Here is a 21,551-nt window from a genome sequence, read left to right on the forward strand (position 1 = left end):
CCTAGTTGCCCTCTACTTTTTTGTCACTTAAAAAGAGCCCTAGAACTTTTAATTTCTGTTTGAATGAGCTCTCTCGCGATATTCTAGGACCACTGGGTCGATACAATCACCCCTGGAAAAAAAATTTATTAAAATAAACACGCCTCCGTGATCTTTCTTCTGGCAAAAAATAAAAAATTCCACATTTTATGCAAATAGGAGCTCTGATACGCTGAATCTGATGGTGTAATTTTTATTAAGGTTCTGTGACTTTTAGGGGGTTTTTCTCCCTTTTTTCAAAAATAAGGAAAATATTCTCAGGCGCGTAACTTTTGATGGGTATGACTAAACTTGATGAAACTTAAATATTTGAAATCAGCATAAACATCAGATTCTTTTGATGCATCTATTGGTATCAAAATCACTTTTTTTCAGAGTGTCGGTTACTATTGAGCCGAATCGCTCCTTACTTACAGTTTGTCAACACGAACTGTTTGATTGACTCTAAACAAGACTAAATATTTACCCTGGGTTTCCTAAAACGAGGGACGTATCAAGGGTTGGTTATCGGTTTTAACATACTCCGCCTTTTCACAAATATTTTTCCAGCTCATAAATTGATCGTAAAAATATCCGTAAACACACTACTAATTTAGAAATCTAAAACATTATTTGTGAGACTCAGAAATTGGTATGAAAATTCAGGTGAAAAAATCTCCACCCCCCCCCCCCCGCGAACAAAAATTATTTTGATCCCCACTCTCCAGCCAAGACTCCTTTGCCCCCCCCCCCCACACACACACACATACAAACAAAAAGACACCATCCTGGATATGGTCCAGTCTAATATACCCATACCCCTTTTGGCTGCGTCTTCTGTATCCTCAACGGTTTTATCTAAAGCCCCGCTTCGGGATTTCCTTAATTTATACTTTGCCTTCTCTACTTACTGATTATGCTCTCATATCTCCGCAACTTTATCATGGTTTAACACACCTCTCCAAAAAAGAGATAGCAGAAATAATATATTATTGATTTTAGACTTCGCAGATTAAACTGATTAAACTGATTAAATTTCGCAGAGAAGAAGCTCATCATCCATCAAATAACTTTGAATAATAATAATTCAACAGATCATATTTCTTATACGGTAAAAAATTATATACGAATAATAAATAAGAAGATAATATATACATCTGACATATATATCTATATATATATATATATATATATATATATATATATATATATATATATATATATATCTATATATATATATATATATCTTTTACCAGGGATTCAAATTCATTGTCTCCTAAATCCAATCGTTCCAGTTTTGTGAGTTGAGAAAAACTTTCAGGCAAAGACTTGAGCATGTTTTCCCTCAGTTCAATGGACACGAGGTTATTCAAACTTCCAAAGTCTGGAGGTAACTGAACGAGTGACATATCATTTAAACCTAAAACGGTCAAATTTCGCAACTGTGGAAATCCCTGAGGCAACCTGAAAAAATACAATTTATAAATAAATAATCGAAAATAAATAAAATTTAGAAAGTCAGGCTAGAAAAAAACCATACGACTAAGAATAGCAAATTGGTAGCAAAAATACATGTAAAAATACTATTTCCAGCTTCAGCATATGAAACCCTATTGTAGAGGTTTCAAGCTCCTATCTACAAGAATAAAGAATTTTGTATTTTTTGCAAGATAAACAATAGGGCGGTCCTTAGCAAAGTGGAAAAAAATAGTCTTTTTTTATGGGACACGTTCTGAAATGATTCCATTCTGATTATAATTGAATAATAAACAAACATTTAAGCATTATTTTCAATTTCAGAGGTCCCTACCATGGCTATTAGGAATGTATAAGCGAACTTTGATAAAAAAAAACAAAAAACACACAATAATACCGCTTAATTAAATAATATCAAACATGACTGTTGAGTTGCTGTACACAAAACATAAAATAAGTGATTGGCAATAGTGTCCAGCAATAGTAATAGTGTCCAGTCAGTTCAATTGTTAAACTACACAGTTCACATATGGGCTTCAGACTGGTCCATCAGTGTCTTTTTGGCTCGATCACTGTAACGCTGTCGGTAATCCTTGGTAACTAGCAACAGGAACTGTTTCTGTTCTTTAGATGTTGTGTGCAGTTTTTTTAGTCATCCATCAGTACAACACCACGTTTGGCAGTGTCATTGATTACCCTCATGTTGTGCACTATATTTTGAACTGTCTGGTAGTCTTTGTCAACTGAAAACAAATCAATGTTCTTAGTTAGGAATGATGAAGGCAGTCCGGTAATGCTGAAGAATCTTTTGGTATTCTGCGTGACAAAGTTTTCTAACTTCTTCTCCCCTAGTGTCAACGGGTCCATTGTTATTCTCTTCAGAGGGGGCTCTGCTCCTGATGTTTGCAGAGCCGTAACCATATGATGTTTGGTGTCATTTGATACGTAATTGTCAAAGAAGGCGAGGGCCGCCAATTCCTCTGATAAGTACCATAGGTGTATTACTATTTTGTTCATGGCAGTTTTTGATATCGATCCTGGTATCTTCTTGTAGCTGTAGATGTCCTTGAGAAGTTAGAGGTAAATGCAGGGGACTGATGGTGCTGACAATGCCTGAAACCATGCTTTCACGTAGATGATCACAGTGAATTGACAAATATCAGTAAGAGCCTTTTCTTACTTTTTCGTGAGTTTGAACCGACTTCTGAACATCCAGATCTTTAGCGCATAGATGGCCATTGCCATCCACCTTGCTTGATGCAGCCCAGCTGGAGCTCTGAACAAGATTCCCTTAGATGGTGTGCCATCAAAGAATATGATTGTCAAATCTAAAAGTTCACGGTAATCATCACAGGGTTGATATTCAAGTGTCTGCATCTCAGCAAATGCTATGATATCTATGCCAACATCTGAAACAACTGTAAACACGCACTTGTCTGATGAAGCAGTCTGAAATTCTGCTCTGTCGATAAACTGCCAGGTGTTCTTAAACCGGTTGAAAATTGTTATCTCTGGGCCTTTGCTAGGACCAAGGCAATCAAGAACCACTGCTGGTAGGACTATTTCTAATATATGATGTCGACAAGCAAACCAAAGCATGTCCTTGTCAAGTTTTTGTTCCAGAAGGATACAAGCACCATTTCTTGGACCGGAATTGAAAGATATGGTGTCAAAACACATGTACTTTACATTATCTGTAATGTTCCAAGCCACAGCTGCTTCACAAACTGCTGCCGCAGAAGCTTGGTCAGTTCCCGAGGCTAGCTTTTTTCGGCTATTATCTGGCACTGCTTCATCCTGTCTCTGTGAATTGAGGAGCAATTGACATTGAATTCAGCAGGATCATGACCAAGGTGTTGCAGAGTCGGAACAAAAAGTAATGCAGCGCTTCTGTCACTAACTGTAGACACATCCAGACAGGCTGAAATTTTGTCATCCAATATGCTTACTCGTCCTCTTTTTTGAAGTTTTCCTGAAGTTGACGGTTTTATATCTTCTGTTTCGGGGTCATTAATTTCTTGACCTTCTTTGCTGTCAGTGTTGCTGTCAGATGATGATTCCAGTGTAACTCTCTTTCCTCTTGTTTTTCTTTCTTGCATCTCCTTCTCAATTCTTATGTCATGGTACTCTTTCCTTTTCTGAGATGATACTCTTTTTCTTTCTAAAACCTTGTTAACATTGCCCATCTTCCCACGGCGTCCTGGTTCCCGCTGTGCTAACAGAAACTCACATTCTTCTTGAATACGTATCATCTCCATTGCGTTAGTGTGGGCAATGTCAAACAAAATGTCCAGGCCCACTTTCCACTCTTCTGCCTTCTTTTTCATTGTCTCAGAACGCTTAGCTTTATTCTCTTTATTTCTCTCCAGGTTGTCATACTCCTTAAAGAGACAATGAATTTTGTTTACCACATGTTTCTTGAGCCTTGTTGGAATGTATGCCTTTGCTCAAACTGCAAGAGCATCATTGGCTGTGGAATGTGCCGCTTCACAGACTGTTTTGTTCGTCACTTGCTTGTAGTCATAGAATAGCGCCATGACCTCCTTCTTCAACGGTAGTTTTGTTGAAATCAGAGTGTCTGACATTTGCCCGATGAGCCATATGTCTTTTTCACTTCTTGTAGTTGGTTTTAATATTGCATAAGTACTGTCACCTGTACAAACCATGCAGTCCATGCTGTCACTCCTTGCTGTGTCAGTGTCAGTGTGTCTGCTCCAAAGTATCAGATTAATAAGACTACCTGTATCAGTGTGAAGCATAATTAATATATTGTAGTTCATAAAACTAATAAAACTTGAAATTTGCATTTTCACACACATTACATACAACAAAAATGACGTCTTGTGTTGAAATGCATTGTAGGAAGCCTACAGATAAATAAGTAAATAAGTCCAGCAGTTCAGAAAACTACCATAGCTGTACTATAGTGTAGTGTTGACTGTCGAAAAGTTGAAAACGGTGCAAGACATGCAGCAATGAGCAATGAGCATGCAGTAACCAAAAATTTTAGCCTCTGGTAGGGACCTCTTAATGTAAATATATTAGGCTCTTTTTTGGGATTCTGTGGTATTTTAACAATAGAAACAAGATTAGGGGGTGCCTGCTGAAGAAATCCTACTTTGAATAATAAGGACCGCCCTAATAAACAATCACGGATGCGTACTTATTTGTTTTTCAACATGGGTGATCGTATCGAACCAATTGTACAAGATCATTAGAGGGCCCATTCGAACTGAAATCGAGAATTCTGGTGTCCGTTTTCAACACAGTTTATAGAATTAGCAGTATGATCATACCCTATCTCACCCATTATAAAAAACCCGGACCAAGGTGCGATTGCTCCAGAGAACGTTTTTGCAGATAGAAACATAAGCGACATTAGATCTTTTCACGGGTAGACAAGTCAGATTTCTCTTGGACACGAAACAAGTGGAAACCCGCAATTACAAATAATGCACTTTGTAACCATTTCTCATTGATTGACGGAAACAGACTAACCCGCTAATGCAGAAATAAGTTGGAGGAGCTTTTTGTTCGTACCGAGAATGAAGACCCGAAATGATCTGCGATAAACCTACTGGATAATTCTATAAACTGTGGTTTTCAACTAACCGAAAAGATTGGGGGGCAACTAGACCTCCTCCCATACCCTTTTCAAAGACATCCGATCAAAATTTTGAGATAGCCATTTGATTCAGCATAGTTGAAAAGCCCAATAACTAGGCTTTTGTGGTTGATACAACCCCCCATAGTTCCTGGGGAAAGGTCTGTAAGTTACGCAATTTGCTCATTGTTCACAAATAGTATTTGTTGTTGGGAAATATGCATAAAAAATTTTTTAATTGGAATTTTCTACGGGAAGGGTTGATTTTTTCAAAGGGAAAACTCAGTGGCGAGAAATAACTGGCGGAATTTTTCAGGGAATATTTTACAGGGGGAGAATGTGATTTCTTGGCATGACTTGAAAAACGGTCAGAAATGAAATATAAGAAACAAATTTTTTCAGCTGAAAATTATGAGCAACATTAAAACTTAAAACGAACAAAAACTGTTTCGCGTATGAGGGGGGCTGTCCCTTTCTCGACCCTCACTCTTTAACCTAAAGTTCGACTTTTTGTCACAATTATTCCAGAATGACTCCTGAAACACAAGCGCAGTAGAATTTGAATGAGAATTACTTTTAAAGAGCTTTAAAGACATTAAAATCTTATAATTATCCCCTTTATTATAAATAATTAAAAAATAAAGAAGATCGATTATATTTGTTTCATCTTTTTAGAATATACAATACCGATGTTACAGCAGATATTGGATCTATAGCCCATTTGATTGCTATTTATTTTCCAGGGCTCCTGCTAGCCCTACAGCCAGGAATGGTCTGGAATAACCAGGGCTCCAATAGCCCTGGACACTTCCAGAAACGTTGCAATGATGTGTCATCAAAAACCGATATATTAGCGAATATCCCTTCCCGTTCTACCCTGTTTAAAGCCTCTAAATGAACCTTCAAAGGTTTTAAACCTTTTTTATATCATCCTAGCCTGACCTGGGATGTCAAGCCTTTCTCCTCACTCCTCCTCTGATCTTCTAGGGCTTAGGCTATCTCTAAAAGTACATTAGAATATGAAAATACAATTCATCGTGTAATACTAGCTAGTTTGTGCAGAAGAATCATGGCAAGAAGAGAAAACCTGAGAGAAAGGAAGAGAAAAAAATCACACAAAGAAGAGAGAGATACAGAAAAATTATAAACACAAGTCTGTACAAAATTTTTTTTTTTTCTTACTAGAAGGATAAAAATATGGAAAAGAAAATGACTAAACAAAAAACCATCGTCATCATAATAAACTGATGTCACTTAGATATTGACAAGGTACGCCTTTTTTATCAAAATTTTTAAAACTACCAATAACTTGAATACTGAATTTATGTGTTTTCTGATTACACAAGGACTCAACACAATTCATGTAAAATGTATCCACGACATCCCAAGAAGAAGGTAGGGCAAACACACGGTTTTCACTTGCGCTGAAACTGTTATCAAATAATTTTGATGACATGATGTCATCTGTCATCATCATGATGACATACGATTTTGAAACAATTCATCGAATGATCTACCAGGAGATATTGCATCAGCGTCCAATCTGATTTCGTTTAAAACTTTTTAGTTTATATCCATTTTCATTCAAGTGTTTTCTTCTTTTTTTGTGGGGAGAGGAGGGGGGGGTAAAAAATTGTTACTCAATTTTGGGGTAAAAGGTGTTTTTGGGGGTATATGTATTTAACGTTATGTCGGTTAAAGCTCTCATTAATTATTAAAGTATCTAGGACAGAAACAATGAAATGTCTAGGAGCCTTTGGGGGATTAGAAGAATGTATTCATTGTGTGATTAATTACGAAATAGTTACGTGAAATCTTAGAAAACCATACAATAAAGGTAAAGCGGGACTTGTATTTTTATGAACGAGACCTCTATATGCAGTTAAGGAGCTGGCGCTTCTAGATGGCGTCAAGCTAAAGAATGACGTGAGTCAAACATAAACAAAAACAAATGGGAGCAAACAGCTTAGGAAGGTGTAGTTCTCCTTTGAGGGTGTAGCTGTTTTTGGGAATCGAATAGATTGTTTAATGTTTAAATTTTTGAGGACGAAAAGTGACGTCAAGTTCAACAGACAAGTTTTGCCTATTTATTTTCATGGTTCAACGTGGCTACTCTATCAAGAATGAGGAAACTGCCCCAAAAACTTCATAATTTTCAAACATTCAAAAGAAAAACCGTAGAAAATCGTGGCTTTAGGAATGAATGGACCTAAGCTGGCTCCAAGGGACGAAAATGTTTTAGTTTTGTTGTCCTCGGTACAACTACCAAAAATTACGAACATTTCCCAGGAATTCCATTAAACTGATCGTATTATCCTTGGCTCGCAATGGTTAGTTATGATCTTAAGTAATCCACTTTGTTTTTACTTCATTTTAGGATTGGCCCTCACGGGGGTGTGGCATCATAAGACATTAAATCGGACATATTTCTTGAACTGAGGCGTTGACTTATAAGCAAAGCTTCTTCCCATTTCACCTCGTGAATAATAAAAAAGGGTAAATATACACAAAAGACCGTCTAAAACGTGCCTTGTAACTCGTTCCTTTCCTCCCTGGAAGAAACCTTCTGATGAGTCACAAATCTTAATCGTCCGCACTAAGTGCAACAACCCAAAATATGGTAAAAACGTTGGGGGGGGGGGCTTCCCCCCACCCCTCGGGACGCCCCTGCGAATGACCTATAAAGCTTCCTTCAGTTGAATATATATAAAATTTGAACAACAAAATTTTAATGTCACAAGGGGGCATAAGGATTTCAGAAGAATCTAGGTGGGACAGGCCCGAAATCAGCGGGAAACTACTACTCTAAACAAATTAAAAATAATATCACAGTGCAAACATTAAAAATGGAAACTATTATGGTTAAATGAAACAATACAAAAATTTTGACAACATTGTAAAATATACCACTGTTATTGGTAAATATACCTGAAACTAAAAAACAAATTATTGTTGCCAGGAAAAATAGAAATTTTGAAGAATAAAAATGAAAGAGTGGGGCTGCCATTGCATAAAAACTACATAAAAAACTCTATTTCTAAATATACAAAAAACTATAAAAACAATTCTTGCAAAAAAAATATTGGACTAAAAATAAAAGCATGGGGTGATTATTGCATAAACAACTCTTCCCCCCCCCCCTCTCTTTCTTCTTCTTCTCTGTGATGAGTAGCCTACTACTTACTTGGAAATTGGATTACTACTGAAGTCGGCTACTTGTAGTGACTTGGCATGACGAATCCCTTCTGGTATTTCTTTGACATCTAAAAGAGAAGAGAAATCTCAGCCTTCTGTTCCGTAATTATTTTTGAAAATCTATTACTAATTTACTAGCAATGAATTAGATTATAGCAAATTGTATGTATTATAGAAAACTTGTCTCTGAAACGCAAAAAGTTAGTTTCAGGAACTGCGGCGATGGATTTGAAATTTTTCTTCACTGTCATAGGCATACACAGTCTGAAATTTCAGAAGGAGGGCCATGAAATGTCGAGGGGGGGGGGGCAAGGGTTGCAAAATGAAATACTTTCCCTTCTAAATATCTGAATTTCCGAGTATTTTAATCCACTACTACCAGCCTTGTGTGAAGGTATGTTTATGTTTACTTCAGAAGAATGTTGTATATAAAACACATTTTCTTTGCATTTATATGTTCTGTTTTCTGGTCTGTTGTCAGTTTGCATACAACGAAAAACAATACATAACATCATAGATGCATACTTATCAGAAATACTGGGAGAGTCTAAATTAAAAAGAAAATTACCTTCTAGGGCACGACTTCTCAAATTTCTTAGGGAAAAGTCCTACCAACATTCCTAAGGAAAATTCAATTCCCTCTCCCTATAAAAAGATATGCATAATATCATACCAGTAGAAGGAATAATAGTTACTTACAAGCCTGTCCAGGATCTTTACCCAGAGGAATCTCTGAAAATCCATTTTAATGCTTATGGTCTATGGTTATGGTTATGAAAACACACCTTCATAAAGAAAAGCATCGGAACCCCTCCACTCCTGGTCCAGACACACACGAGACGAGCTAACTGTAACTCTTGGCAAACATACAAGTATACCCAAAGGTGCCCAGTGGATTGATAAAAAAAGGACTTTGTTCTAAACCAGGCAATGGATGATCCGATGCTGAGACCTTGAAATGAGGTCACAAAATCTTAGCTGGAGAATCTGCATGTTTAAAACTCATCCAAATAAGTGATTTTAACTTTTTTGAGTTTATAATTGACCTTTTGAATGTTTTGGATTGCAATAAACCATCTAAAACGCGGTGATAATTTCTACTGCATTCGTATTAAAGCACATCAGTTATCTTAACAGTGTTGACTTAGTAAAGAGAAGGCGTATTTACGCCAGACCTCATCACAGAAAACTCACGGTGGCATAAACTTTGCCAAGGGATGATTCGATCGCCAATTCTAGGTCTAGTCCCTATTTGACCCTTAAACTCCTTCAAGACATGAAGTGCCCCTGCAGGCCACAGAGCATTACCGCAGGCTCCCGCAGACCACCGCAGGCATTAGAATTTTCCAATTTCACCAGAAGCGCAAAATGTCCGAAAAATATGCCTCGATGGACTGAAATTGAGGAAATAATGAAAATAGCCTATACAAAACAGAGGCTTCAGAGATAAGCTTGAATAGAAACAATAGCCTATACAAAACAGAGGCTTCAGAGATAAGCTTGAATAGAAATGTGGACAAGCACTTAGTTGAAAAAAAATGATGAGCGAATTTTCGACATACTTAGAGAGATAGAGATAAGATTTATTGCTGAAAAACGGCTACCACAGGCCCAAATGGGCCGAATAAAAAAAAGAAAAAAGCCTCAATAAAACAAAGAAAAATCGAAAACAAACAACAACAACAAAATTTTAAAGGGTCAACGTTAAATGAGTAAAAATGTCAAAATCAACTAAAACTCAAAAATTAAAAGATCAATGCCGATTCAGCAAAATGTCAAAACGAAGAAAAACTCGTAAAACTAAAAAAGGAAAAAAAATAATTAAAACAAAAACAAGTTAGTTATGCGACCAAGAAATATACTTGATTGAAGGGTGCAAAGTGGAACCCGTAGATATACACCCAACGCGCCCCTCCAGGACAGATTGGAATGTACGCCCCTCCAGCTTAACGCGCGCCTCCAGGACAGATTGGAATGTACATCTGTACATCTGGAATGTACGCCCCTCCACCTTTACGCGCCCCTCCAGGACAGATTTGGATGTACATCTGGAATGTACATTGGAATGTACGTCCTCAATACCCCTCTCTTCACGCTAAAGCCTTTTAAGAACTTATTTAAAGAATTGAGACAAAAGGTCAAATTTTAGCGTAAAGACCAGGGTATTGTGGAGGTGGCAGCCCGCCTCATATACGTAATAATTCCTTTTCGTTTTAAGTTTTAATGTTGCTCCATACTTCATTAGAAAAAACAACCCAGTAATAATCCGCCCCTCCGTTAAAAATCCCCCTCCACTAAAAATTGCTCCATACATAATTCCTCGAACGTAAAATTCTTCCACCGGGATATTACCCAGGACAATTCCATCCTCGCTACGAATACCCCCCCCCCGGGGAAATTTTCGCCTACGGTTCCGCCTGAAAATACTCATTAGCATACTTTCACAGGGAGAATCCCCCCTGTGAGGAATTTATTATTTAAATAATAATTTCATTATTATTTAAAACAATTAGAAATTAAATTAAAAAAAAAAAGTTGAAAAAAAGTTTTTTCAACTGAAAGTAAGGAGCAACACCAAAATTTAAAACGAACAGAAATCATTACGTATATGAAAGGGGCTGCCTCTTCTTCAAGACCTCGCTCTTTACGCTAAAGTTTTGACTTTTTATCCTAATTCTTTAAGAACGATTCCTGAAACACAATGGCCATTTAAGTAGAATAATAAGCTTTGTGTTAAAATTCTATAAAAGAAAACTTTAGCGTAAAGAGTGAGGTCTTGAGGAGGCAACCCCTTTCATGTACGTAATAATTTCTGTTTGTTTTAAGGTTTGATGTTGCTCCTTACTTTCAAATGAAAACCTTGTTTTTTATTTTATTTATTTACTTACATATAGTATTTGTTAATGGGAAACATACGGAACAAGTTTTTTTAAGAAAGGTAAAGAGCCTCACTAAACCAAAAATGAGCAGAAATAAAGTCAAATAATCTTCAAAGTAAAAACTATGGAGTCTAATAGAAAAAAAAGATATAAAGAATTTTTTCTATGAAAAGACTATATCAATAAAAATGATCAGAAATTAATTAAAATTTTTTTCACAAAATAAGTTTGTCAAAGAATAGTAAAGAGGCTCATTAAACCAAAAATGAGGGAAAATAAATTCAAATAATTTTCCAAGCGCAAAACTGTCACAAATCACACTAAATAACTGATTCAAACTCAAAACGAGCAAAAATTAACATGAGTAGGGCTGACAATCCTCAAGACCAGAACATAATTTGCACTTTACTCAAAACAAAATATCTTTTAAATGTTTTCACTTTTTGAATTTAATAAATAAAGAAGGATTAAGACTATAAGGAATAAATATCAGAATATGTATAAACTGACAATAAACGGTTACTTTTCTTTTTTTTTTTCTTTTTTTTTTACAGTAAAGTACAAATTATTTTCTGGTATTGAGACGACATGGGTGTTGTCAACCCTACCCCTTTTAAATTTGGCCAAGAAACGTTCACTCCAGCTGATTCTTAGTATCCGACGAATGCAATTATTCTGAATGACAGTAATGCGAAAGCAGAATTTAAGATGGAAACTAGATGACAATAATCTCTATTTTCTCTTTTCAATACTAAAAGAAGAAACTATATTTTCATCAAGGAAAAGGGACAAATATCTCTGTTCCATATGCTTTTTATCCAGGAAAAACAACTTCCTTAATCAGAATCAAACATAAAAAGGTAGTTCACGCATGGGCTGTTTTCAATGAAAACAAGGCGAGTTCTTTCCTATAAATTAGTAAAACAAAATGCGTTTTACACCAGTGACCATTGTATTTAAACATAATGCATTTTGATTTATTAAATTTTAAAACTTTTAAGGCTCTAAAACTTAAAAAATTAATTTTTAAAATAATTTTAAAACTCTACCACAATCACCTCTTTAATGAAGTTAACAAAAATTGAAATAAGTTCATTTTCAGCCAATAATTTGAGAACCATGCGGCCAACCTAATATACAGAACAAAACATATGAAATGAAAAAAAATATTGACAAGAATTAGTCCCTGTACTAGACAAAAACACTAACATAAAATTTTGTCAAGGGGGATGGGGGAGACGAATATGATGGCTACTCATTAAAGCCCATAAATGCTGTAGCATGTAGCAATATCTTTCTTAAGATAAAAAAGATTTAGTTTAAATAAATGGTAGCACAGGGGGGGGGGAGGGCAAAGACACAAGAGTCCATGCTTAGAGAAGGACCACTTTTGTGCATGACAGCATGACAAATAATAGTTTGTTTACGTTCCGAATTTTGTTTTTTCTAGATACAGGAATACATCTTTAGGTAAGTACCTTCCAAATGAGATAAGTCTCTAAAAATTGGAAGTTGAGAATTGGTTCAATGCAATTGTTCTAGAAGCTGTTGTCAGGCCTTATTTCTTTACTCGTCATTCAAAGATATGGCCCCTTTTCACATTTTTTTTTCTTTGGAACCAAAGGTCAGACCTTTACTTTAATAAAGGGATAACGATATCTTGTCGCAAAGAGCTGCTCCCACCTGACGTGTTTTCTATTAGCAATTTCCGTCTTCTTCGTAGAAACACGGAATCAGGAACGAACGCAAAGGCGGGGTCTCACTCATCCCCTTGATTTCCTAAATTTGGTTAAATTCTTGGGCATTGATTATCGGAATTATCACATTTTTTATTTGGCTAATGTCCCCCCCCAACCTAAAAATACTTTTTATTATTGGTCCTAGGAAAAAAGTATATGTCAACGAGTCTTCACGAAATAGATTTTTAATTACTGGGTATATCAATATGTGGAAAATTAATTTAGTAGGCTATTTGAGAATTTATCCGGTGAAATTGTTCCTGAAGCTGTTGTCAAGCCTTCTTTTTCTATTTATTGTTCAGCCCTTTAACCCTTTTTCGGGTCAAAAGCCCTTAACTTTTAATGTAGGGGCAACGACTTCTTACCATATGCTATTTCCACAGAATCCACTGTATGCGACTTCAAGACTTTAGCGTAAAGAGCGGGGACAAGCCTTAAAAAATTTGACTGATTTTCGAAAAAAAGGGGGAGACATCCCTCAAAAGGCAAAGAATCTTGATAAAAATCACATCGTCAGTTTCAGCGTATCATAGAACCCTACTATAGAGATTTCAAGCTCCTTTCTGGAAATATGTAGAATTTTGTATTTTTAGCCAGAAGAAAGATTAAGGATGCGTGTTTATTTATTCTTGTTTTTTTTTTCAGGGGTGAACGTATTAACCCAGTGGTTCTAGAATATCAGGAAAGGGCTCATTCGAACAGAAATTAAAACTTCTATTGCCCTTTTTAAGTGACCAAAAATATTGAAGGACAACAAGGTCCCCTTTCACGCCTCTTTTTTCAAAATTGGCCGATCAAAATTTTGAGATAACAATTTTATTCAGCATAAATGAAACGCCGAATAACTAAGCCTTTGGAGATAATAATGACCCCCTCCCCCCCACAGGCCCTTGGGACTGGTCTTCAAGTTTTAAAATTAGCCCATTGTTTTACTTACAGTATTTGTTATTGAGAAGTAAGCATACATCTTTCCGGTGGGGAATGGACGAATTTTCTACAGGGGGGATGTTCTACAGTGATAATTTTCAATGGGGAGGCAAGTTTCGGGTCAAAGGTCTAGCCCTTAACTATAATATAGTGGCAACGAATTCTTCTTACCATGTGCTATTTCTACAGGATCCACAGTATTGGATCCTGTCAACGCATATGCGATTTCAGTCAACTTCAAAATATATTTTCTTTGTTTTGGTCTCAGACAGAGGAATCACACCGGCTCCTTAAACTTTAATAGTTAATTCTTTACTAAAGATATTGGGGTCTTCCTGGTTGAAACTTCTACAGTACGGTTCTCTGATACACTGAATCTGATGGTGTGATGATTTGCGTTTAGGGTTTGTTTCCCCCGCCTTCGAAAATACGGCAAATTTTCTCATGCTCGTAACTTTTGATGGGCAACACTAAGCTTGATGAAACTTATATATTTGAAATCAGCATAAAAATTCAATTCTTTTAAGGTATCTATTGGTATTAAAATTCCGTTTTTAGAGTTTCAGTTACTATTGAGCTGGGTCGCTCTTTACTTACAGTTCGTTATCACGAGCTGTTTGATTTCAGATTAACAAAAAACCTCATAGCACTTTCTGAACTGCCATTGACAACTGGCTGAAATACAGAAAATAAGAACATGCTTCGGCTAAAATGCACAGTTACAAGAGAGAGAAAAAAATCTGAACAAAAACATACCATTACGAGAAACATCTAATTCTTGTAACAGCTCTAAGTTTGCGATTTCTCCAGGTAACCGTTGTATTTCATTGTCACTTAAACCAAGCCGCCTTAAATGTGTCAGTCGAAATAGAGTCTAAAAAACGACAAACACTTAAAAAACTGAGGAGGGAACATGGAAAACTAGCTGTCCCAGCCAAAAGTAGTAAAATAGACCAACTCACACGTTATGTGCTAGTAAGAGGGGACAAAGCTTCGCTCAGTGAAAAGAAATACAGTTTTTAACTTCTTTTGCAAAATAACTTTAATTTCATCTTATTTCATTCGCCAAACCTTTTGCATATTTATGCCCACGAATTATTTTATACTATCAACAATCAAATTAAATTGTAATGACCTCTTAAAATCTTAATGACCTCTCGCACTGGAAAATGGCAGTATTCCAATTTCAGGAAAATACAATTTCGAGAAAAAAAATTACAAATAAAAAACGCATCAAAAATTGGTTTTATATTCATTTTAGTTACGTTTTTACGAGTCAGACAAACATTTCGGGAGGGGGATTATATATATATATATATATATATATATATATATATATATATATATATATATATATATATATATATATATAATCCCCCTCCCGAAATGTTTGCCTGACTCGTAAAAACGTAACTAAAATGAATATAAAACGAATATGAATATGAATATAAATGAATATGAAAATGAATATGAATGTAAAATGAATATATATATATATATATATATATATATATATATATATATATATATATATATATATATATATATATATATATATATATATATATATATATAATAAATTATTATTACTATTGTAAATTTCCGGGTGTTCAAAATATAAGCTAACTGGATATAACGATTGCGTATAAAAGTAATGACAACTTATTGTAATAACGAGATAAAAGCGTTTTTTTTTTCGAATTCACATAAAATGTACAAAAAATCCATAAAAAATGAAAAAGTCATATAAGAGGGACATAAATAAAGTCCCAAAATGATTGAAATCTCATTCGCACAGGAATTACTACCTGTGGGTGTCAAAATATGACACCCAAAGCGAACTTAAACAATATTAAAACGTCTAATCACATAAGACATCAGATAGATGAACTATAACACAAATAGAAGTTAAAATGAATAATTAAGTCAATTTTAAAATGAACGGAGATTACCACAAACAACTAAACCTTCTTAATACAAAAGCGTCTTTGCACCAAAAATGACCAGTATTCAGAATGTCAAGGTTTTTAGGTACTCCTTCGATATACCCGCTCTTTTATATACTGCTAGTTTGATTAATGCTAATGAAATAAAATAAAATAGGATGACTATATTATGTTTTACAAACAAATTTGGGCTATATATTTGCACATTAGGGGGGGGGGCAAAGCATGGCATATATTAAATACGTAACCTAACCTAACCTAGGTACCTCCCCTCCCCCCCCCAAAAAAAAAAAACAAACAAACAAAAACAACACTTTAAATATTATATACGCAATTAAAACCACACTATACATTGTATTTCTCTACAGCGGTGTCTTGCATCATCCCGTAAAAACGGGATTTTCATCGCGTCTTCAGTTTGAGATATATAAAAGCGGGTATATCGAAGGAGTACCGGTTTTTCTTTCTCAAAACATCCACAAGAATACAACAAACAAATAATATCACAAGCCTTATCATATAATATCACATTAATAATATCACAAGGTTTACAAAGAACAGTTTCACTACCTCCTCTCCCTCCCGAAACCTCTAAACGGATTGAATGTCGTTCGTGTTTTATTGAAAGCGATTTGTATTTTTAACAGTGTGATTTTCATTTTTCACTACATTAGAAAATCTGAGGTTCCCTTAACTCAGTCAATATGCCCTGCAAATAAGGATGTGCTATTTTGATTGTTTAGGTACACGCAGAGCAGTTAGGTTTACCTCTGCCCGCTCCCCAAGACACAATCTGAAGTCAACTTGACCGTTCAGAACCCCTGGACGCTTCAAATTGATTTCCAAGCCGTTCTTGTTATATTACAGATACCATCGGATACCTTATATTGTTAGCCTGGGTACATACAGTGTCTATTGATTTACATCGCTACTCGACTGAGAAAATAGTCTAGTCCCACAAAGGCTTAAAGTGTCAAACTTATTAGGCAGATTCGAAACTCAACATGTTTAGCCCTTCTCTGTCCCCACCCCAAATTCTAATTTGACGTCGTCATCCCTCTAAAAAAAAAAGTTTCGACTGGGTCTCCCAAAACACTCCCAAGATACTGCAAACATGTTATGATGATCTGAATTCCAGTGTCTGTCAATTTACCCCTACCCCCTCTCCAAAGTCATAATTTGAGGTTCATCTGATCCTCTTGTAACATTCCTTGGAAGTTTCAACCTGATTTCCCGAGTTGTTCCCGGGATTTTGCAGAGAATTTGAAAATTTCAGTGAACATAGCGTATTTCGATTTAGTCGAACACACTTTTCGTTTCGAGGATACACCCTTGGGAAATTTTTAACCTAACGAACGATCCCTAAGAACTCTTAGCAAACAAAGACATCTTTCCTACTAAAACTCATTGATTAACAATAATTAGTTCACATAATTGAGAAACATTGCCCCCGAGGGAGGGTGGGGTAATGTCGACTCTAGAGGCATACTTGTAAGATCTTTCGACGTTATTGAACGAAATGACTGTCTAAAAAATTAATCCCACATCATGGGGAGTACGGGGGCCCGGGTAGGAGAAATTGGCGCAGGAGGGGGCTCGTTGCCCTCCAGTCACTTTCGACGCTTAAAAGCCGTACCGGAACTGTCTGGTTCCAATCGAATGAACCCTCTCTTAAGTTTCTATGACCAATCCTTTCATACAAAGAGGCAGGGGATATATATATATATATATATATATATATATATATATATATATATATATATATATATAATTTGTTTTTCACTTCTATGTTGGGGTACCCTTACTTAGGCCATGGACTTAGGCCATGACCATGGACTATTTTATATTCCGTTTTTTTTGCCTATTTTGTATTCCGTTTTTTTATTGGGGGGGGGGGGGTCACGAATTGTTTTTTCGCACATTAGCCCGACTACTGGGAAATAACTCGACCTGATTATGAAAAGTTCAGTAAACTATTTCGATCGTGATACAATCATACAAGCTAAAAGGGTCCTTCCTAGCGAGTTGGACACTCAAAGGCGAATAGTTTCGCACACCAAAGACCAGGACAACATTATTGATATGTGCAATTCACTAGTCTATGCAGCAAAGAAAAAAGCTTCGATTCCAAAACATGTGATATTTAGTACAAGTAAAGTACCTGCCATCGACGAAGCCATTCACCCCACAGTGGTGTCTAAAGTAAAAGACCTTTCCAGAAAATTAGGTAGGCTATATTTTTGCTAAATGCTAGGCACTCTACAGTCACATTGTCTAAATTCTCAGTAGTCCTAAACTGTGTCCTCGAGACCCCTGAGCTCTGTTACTCTTAAGGACCCCCAAGAGACTTAAAATGCCAAAGCAAGCGAAAAAAACATATATCGATAAATGGTGCCATTGTCAGGGTGGTGATATAACCGAATTTCGTCCCTTTAATACCGAATGGAAACTCGTTGTTCACCGCAACAAAATCGTGAGCCATATAGTGGATAAAATTAAGCAGGCAGAACCATTGCTCAACAGGGGTCTGGCCTTGTACCTGCGATTAAATAAAAAAAACAAGTTTTTTTAACTGAAAGTTAGGAACGACGTTAAAACTTAAAACGAACAGAAATTATTCCATATATGAAAGGGGCTGTCCCCTCCTCAACGCCTCGCTCTTTACGCTAAAGGTTTTTATTGTTTAAAAAAATAGAGTTGTGAGAAAGTCAAACTTTAGCGTAAAGCGCGAGACGTTGAGGAGGGGACAGCCCCTTTTATATACGGAATAATTTATGTTCGTTTTAAGTTTTAACGTCGTTCCTTACTTTCAGCTAAAAAAAACTTTTTTTTTTTTTATTTAATCGCAGGTACAAGGCCTGCGACAAAAAACTCTCAAACCCATGACCTAGTCACAAGCTCTACTATTGTGGAATATAAAGGGCTCTTTTGTCAATAAACTTCTCGTGTTGGATACCCTCCACTCTGGTTTTAGTCTGATTTGTGTCCAGGAACATTTTCATTAACTGTTAGGGTGGCTGAACGCTTCCCACAGTTTAAAACTAGATTAAAAGAGCATTTCTTAGGGAATTAGTTGTTTGTTTTTTGTTTTTTTTTGGGAGGGGGGTGGGGGGGGGGTGGAGAGTGGGTTATAGGGCTGGATGGAGGAGCGGGTTCAAGGGTGGCTGTGGATGGAGTTGTATTTGGATTGTGGTTGTTGCCCTGGGGGTGTTTAGGAGGTTTTATTATTATAAATTTTTTATTATTATTTTAATTGGTCTAGGATGTTTTTAAGAATATTTATGTAGTTTTTTTTAGTTTAGGATGCCTTTAGGAATTTTTATGCAGTTAATCGCTACGCGTTAGCAAAATTTAAATTTTTCCCTCGCGTAGTGATTTATATCTCTAATAGTCTATATTTTTGTTTATTATGTTAATAAAAGTAAAAAAAGGTCAAGTCAAATATGATGTAAGGCTATGTGAAATAATTGAAAAAAAAAACTTTTATCGGAGGTAGGCTGGGCCAAAAACCCCCTGTGAAGATATTTAAAGAATGTTTCAACTTTTAATATAGTGTAGCTAAAAACTTCAAACAAAATTGCATCTCATAAGAGCTGAGGAAAAATCATCAATATACATTCTCATTTGCAAGTGCATAATTTGGCACCATATCCTCTGTTTTTAATATGCTAATGAAGAAACATTTATGTAGAAAAACATTTATGTGGAAAAGAAAACTTTTCAATGGCACGGAAATATTGGATTCAAAGTCTAAAATAAGTTGATATACTGGTTTCTTAAGTACATTAAATAGAAAAAACAAGTTTTTTCCACTGAAAGCAAGAAGCAATATCAAAACTCAAGACAAACAGAAATTATTCCGTATATGAAGGGGTTGTCCCCATCCTTAATACCTTGATCGTCAAGCTATTGTTTTTAGTACTTGTAAAAAAAAAATTCTATTCTAATTTTGTTTCACGAGTCATTCTTAAAAACTGGGACAAACAGTCAAACTTTAGCGTAAAAAGTAGAATATTGAGGAGGGGGAAAACCCTTCATATACAGAATTATTTCTGCTTGTTTTGAGTTTTAATATTGCTCCTTACTTTCAGTTCAAAAAACTTGATTTTTTTAATTTAATTTAAAATCGTGTTTCAAATAATGCCGGTAAATCCCGCTCACCTTCCATCAAAAATTCCCTCCCCTCAAGGGGAACTCCTCCATGGAAAATTCCTCCTACGTAAAATGCACCTTCCCTCATTAAAATTCCCTCCGGACAATTCCATCCTTGCAGAAAATTCCCATCACCCTCTGTAAAATTCATTGAGGACGATTCAACCTAAAAAAAATTCCTTAGCATACTTTCATTTGAAAAGACTTCAATTTCTAATCGTTTTTCCGATCACTCCGGAAAATCCCTTTCCGTGGAAAATTTTCCCCGGAAATCCAAATCCGCTGAAAGTCTCCCCGGACAATTCCTCCAGAACATCTCCAGATGCAAAATTGAGTTAGCAAAGAGAAAGTAAGGCAAATAAAAAGAACGTCGACTACGAATTCTGTCAAACCTCACCAGTGTAGTTTCCCCAGGAAAGCTCACCCCCAAGAAATTTCCCCCCATGGAAATCCATCCCAAGCACAAACTCCACCTCCTTCAGGAAAATGTCTGTATACTCCCCAATAGTAAATACTATACGCGAACAATGGGTAAATTATATAACTTACTGGCCTTTCCCCACGGGCTGTGGGGCGGCATGTTATGGGAGGGGGACTAGTTGCCCTCCAATCTTTTTGGTAATTTTAAAAGGGCACTAAATCTTTTAATTTCCACTCGAATGCACCTTCTCTCGATCTTTTAGGACCATTAGTTTGATATGATCACCCCCGGGGGAAAAACAACAATAAATAAACACATATCCATGATCTTTCTTATGATAAAAAAATACTTCTACGAGTTTGAAACTTCTACGCTAGGGTTCTCTAATACACTAAATCTGATAGCGTAATTTTCATTAAAATTCCTTGACTTTTAGGGCGTATTTCCCCCCCCTGTTTCCAAAATCAGGCAAATCTTCTCTGGCTCATAGCTTATGATAGGTAATACTAAACTTGATGAATCTTATATATTTGGAATCTGGATAATAACCCGATCCTTTTGATGAAGGCTATCTATTGCTATCAAAATTCCGTTTTTATAGTTTCGGTCCTTAGTCGCTCCTTACTTTCAATTCGTTACCACAAAATGTTTGATTTGGATCATTTTATTTTCCTTAAGTTTATTCATTTTCCTTAAAAATTAAAAGATAGTCAGATGCGCAGACTATTCTTTGAGGCAAGGCAGGGGTGGGGGGGGGCAAATTATAAAAAATGGGAAGCATGTAAAAAAAAAATCGTGTTTATGGTTAAATTGTAAACCATGAGGTACAACGGAGTAAAGATTGATCCCTCCCCCTCCCTGAATAGAAGCATGACCCAACATATAATAATTTTGTCGTGACAAAAGAATTAACCTCCTTATTGCGAATAACTAGCCAAAAGGGCCACATCGCGGGTCTTTTAGCAGGCAAAAAGCCTGCTTCGCCGCATTTTTGTCCCCTATTTTCACTCAGTCGGGTATTCAGCTCTCACTAATGTGGCCTCAAACCATCGGTAATATGGCCTCAATTCTCCCGGACCTTCGGTCCTTGCACGTTTTTTATCATGATCGAAATAAAAAATATGTAAATAAAAGTAGAACATTTCAAAGAACCCTGCGGTATAATACACGGACTTGAAATGTGACTGTAGGACC

General features: G+C 36.0%; 1 protein-coding gene across 5 annotated transcripts in view; it reads right to left on the reverse strand.

Annotated features, from left to right (window-relative positions):
• Positions 1-21,551, reverse strand: part of scrib (scribble planar cell polarity protein) — a 214,732-nt gene that overhangs the window by 175,481 nt on the left and 17,700 nt on the right. For all 5 annotated transcript variants that reach the window (XM_089098677.1, XM_089098679.1, XM_089098678.1 and 2 more), the window contains exons 3-5: positions 14,595-14,712; positions 8,283-8,361; positions 1,272-1,482 (exon numbers count right to left, since the gene is read on the reverse strand). In XM_089098677.1, coding sequence (XP_088954803.1) covers positions 1,272-1,482; positions 8,283-8,361; positions 14,595-14,712 — 408 coding nt within the window. The remainder of the gene's footprint in view (positions 1-1,271; positions 1,483-8,282; positions 8,362-14,594; positions 14,713-21,551) is intronic.

This window comes from Artemia sp. Qi Xiang Cuo, chromosome 13, assembly GCF_049724085.1.
Source record: "Artemia sp. Qi Xiang Cuo chromosome 13, ASM4972408v1, whole genome shotgun sequence".
NCBI lineage: Eukaryota > Metazoa > Arthropoda > Branchiopoda > Anostraca > Artemiidae > Artemia > Artemia sp. Qi Xiang Cuo.